The 2,705-nt window shown below is 39.7% G+C and overlaps 1 protein-coding gene across 1 annotated transcript; it reads right to left on the bottom strand.

Annotated features, from left to right (window-relative positions):
• Positions 1–1,437: 1,437 nt before the first annotated feature.
• Positions 1,438–2,391, bottom strand: LOC120986618 (putative olfactory receptor 2B8). Its single transcript, XM_040415280.1, has one exon. It carries the CDS (start codon positions 2,389–2,391, stop codon positions 1,438–1,440), a length of 954 nt encoding a protein of 317 aa, XP_040271214.1.
• Positions 2,392–2,705: the final 314 nt, after the last annotated feature.

Raw genomic sequence — 2,705 nt, 5'->3', positions numbered from 1 at the left:
ACAACTAAAAAAGTTGAAATAACATTTTTTAATGCCAAAAAAGGCATATGGGAATTGATAAATTCGCCCCTTTATGTTTAGCTAAATTCTGACGGGCTAATTTTCCATCACATTATACACTGCTCATGGTCAGGAGTTATGACCACCCTTTAATCCTTCAGTAATGGCCGTGCTTGCACACTATGGGAAAAAATGCCAGACCCTGTGGTGGCCTGGGACAGTAGGAGTGCGCACAGGCATGTATACACAGCAGCTCCCATCCTGGCATCTGGTATCTGTGCTGCAGAAGTGGCCATAACCTCTGGAAATAAGCAGTGTACAATGTCATGGAAAAATGAAGCAGGCAAAGGAGGCAATATGGACAATCACAATACATTAGGAAGTGTCTTGTAGTAACTTTATCTACATGATAAATGTCATTTGCTGAAGTGACACAACCCGATTAAGCAGTTACAATTTACACATGTTATTGAGTTCACTGTGAGGGTGATGACTACTGACCAGTAGACATGTTTATTTTCTATCTTCACATAATCCAGTATGAATTAAAAATGATGATTATTGGCCAATAATAATAAGTAGTCTTAATTGACAAGGCATTTGTTGCATACTATATCTATATATCCCTATCCAATGTAGTGGCCTCTTTGTCAAGATAATCTGAATATGGATATTAACAGGTAAGACAGGAAATCTTCCTAGAAGATAGCGACAAGATGTTTTCTCATCTCTGAACAATGTACCTGGTGAAGAAAGTAATAGGCTGGAATGACACTAGCAGTTTTCGTGGCAGAATCTCTAAGACGGCAACAAAAGAAGGTGCAAAGTAGGATTTGAAAAAGTTTGCACAAAAGTTATCTTTAAAGTGGTCGGCCACTTTCTGGCTATTTGTGATCAATGTGTATGATGACTAAATGACACTGATATAGCTTTTGTTTATATTCTGTGCCATTCGCTATATTTCATAAGACATGCCCCCTTGTTTGGCAAATCTTCTGTGCTGTCCACATAGAGGTCCTGTCCACAAGATGGCTGCTGATGGACGGTCAGTCTCCTCCATTCTAATCCACTGGACCTGCACTAAAGTACCAACAGTGCAAGTGCAGATGGCAGGTGCAGTCTATTTGAAAGGAGGAGACATCATATGGAGGTGATTTGCCTGTTCACATGACTCTCCATCAGCAGCCATTTTAACCTCTATATGGACTGCCCAAAAGACTTGGTCATACCTTATGAAATATAGAAAATGCCACAGAATATCATACTGCAAACACATCGATGAACTAACCAGAAAGTGGACCATGGTGTAAAACCGAGCACAATTTTGCGCAACTGTATGACAAATTTGGTGCATGTACCATGTGCCAACTTGTGGTGCACAACTCAACAAATTCTAAGCGCACTCACATTAGTAAATTTGTGACATTGTTTGAAATATTAATGTCCATATCCTTTATCTAACACAATTGTTTTTCTTGTCAAGTCCATAAATGCTCCTATCACATCTTTGTTCCTCAAAGTGTATATCAACGGATTCAGCATTGGGGTTATAACACTGTAGAACAAAGTGGCCATCTTGTCTTGGTTCGCTACATGGGTTGATCCTGGTCTCATATACATAAATATGATGGTGCCATAAAACAGGGATACAACTATAATATGTGACGCACAAGTTGAGAAGGCCTTCTTTCGCCCTACAGATGTGCTTATCTTCAGTATGCTGGATACGATATTTCCATATGTAATGAGGATAAGGAAAAATGGACCCATCACCACCAACATAGCAAAGAAGAAAATGACGGTCTTATTAACAGATGTATCTGCACAGGCCAACTCCAGTACTGAAGGAACCTCACAGAAGAAGTGATTTATTACATTGGGACCACAAAAGGGCAATTGCAGTGCAAGTACGGTGTGTACAAAAGAGTTTATTACACCTCCAACCCAGGAACCAGCTGCTATCTTAATGCACAAGGCAGGATGCATAATATTAGTGTAATGTAAGGGTTTACATATAGCCACATACCGGTCATAGGCCATTGACAACAAGAGATAGCACTCCGTCCCTCCTAGAGAGAGATGAATGAACATCTGGCTGGCACAACCATTAAAGGATATGCTTTTTCTCACTGACAAGAAATTAATGAGCATTTTTGGGACAATACTTGACGTGTACCAGATGTCCAGAAATGACAGATTACTCAAGAAGAAATACATAGGGGTGTGAAGCTGGTAGCTTATTCTGCTGAGAATAATGATGATTGTGTTACCAATTAGTGATATAAGGTAACAAGATAAAAATGCAACAAATAACACTATCTGAATGTTCCTCTGGCTGGTCAGCCCTAGAAGAATGAATTCTTCAACAGTCCTGTACTTGGATATGTTCATTCCAGCGCTAGAATTGTGTAGAGTCATTCTCTTCTACTTTTCAATATCACATCAGCTTCCTATAGAGAAAAATAGCAGCTAATTGTATGAGCAAACAACAGCCATGCATTATGATGCAGTTCATCTAGCTATTACAGGTCAAACTTTTTTTTTTTTTACAAAAGGCTCAAAAAAGAATAAAAAATAAAATAAAAAATACTTACCTCACTGATTCCCTGACACACTTTCCAGGTCCCCGCCAGTCTCTCTGGTGGCCCATCTCAGTCAGTGATTGGCAGTGTTGAGAAGGAACAGGAAGGAGAGGCCAGTGGGGC

Source organism: Bufo bufo, chromosome 1 (assembly GCF_905171765.1).
Source record: "Bufo bufo chromosome 1, aBufBuf1.1, whole genome shotgun sequence".
Taxonomy (NCBI): Eukaryota; Metazoa; Chordata; class Amphibia; order Anura; family Bufonidae; genus Bufo; species Bufo bufo.
Note: the sequence above shows the minus strand (reverse complement) of the source record. Positions and strands in the feature narration are given on the sequence as shown.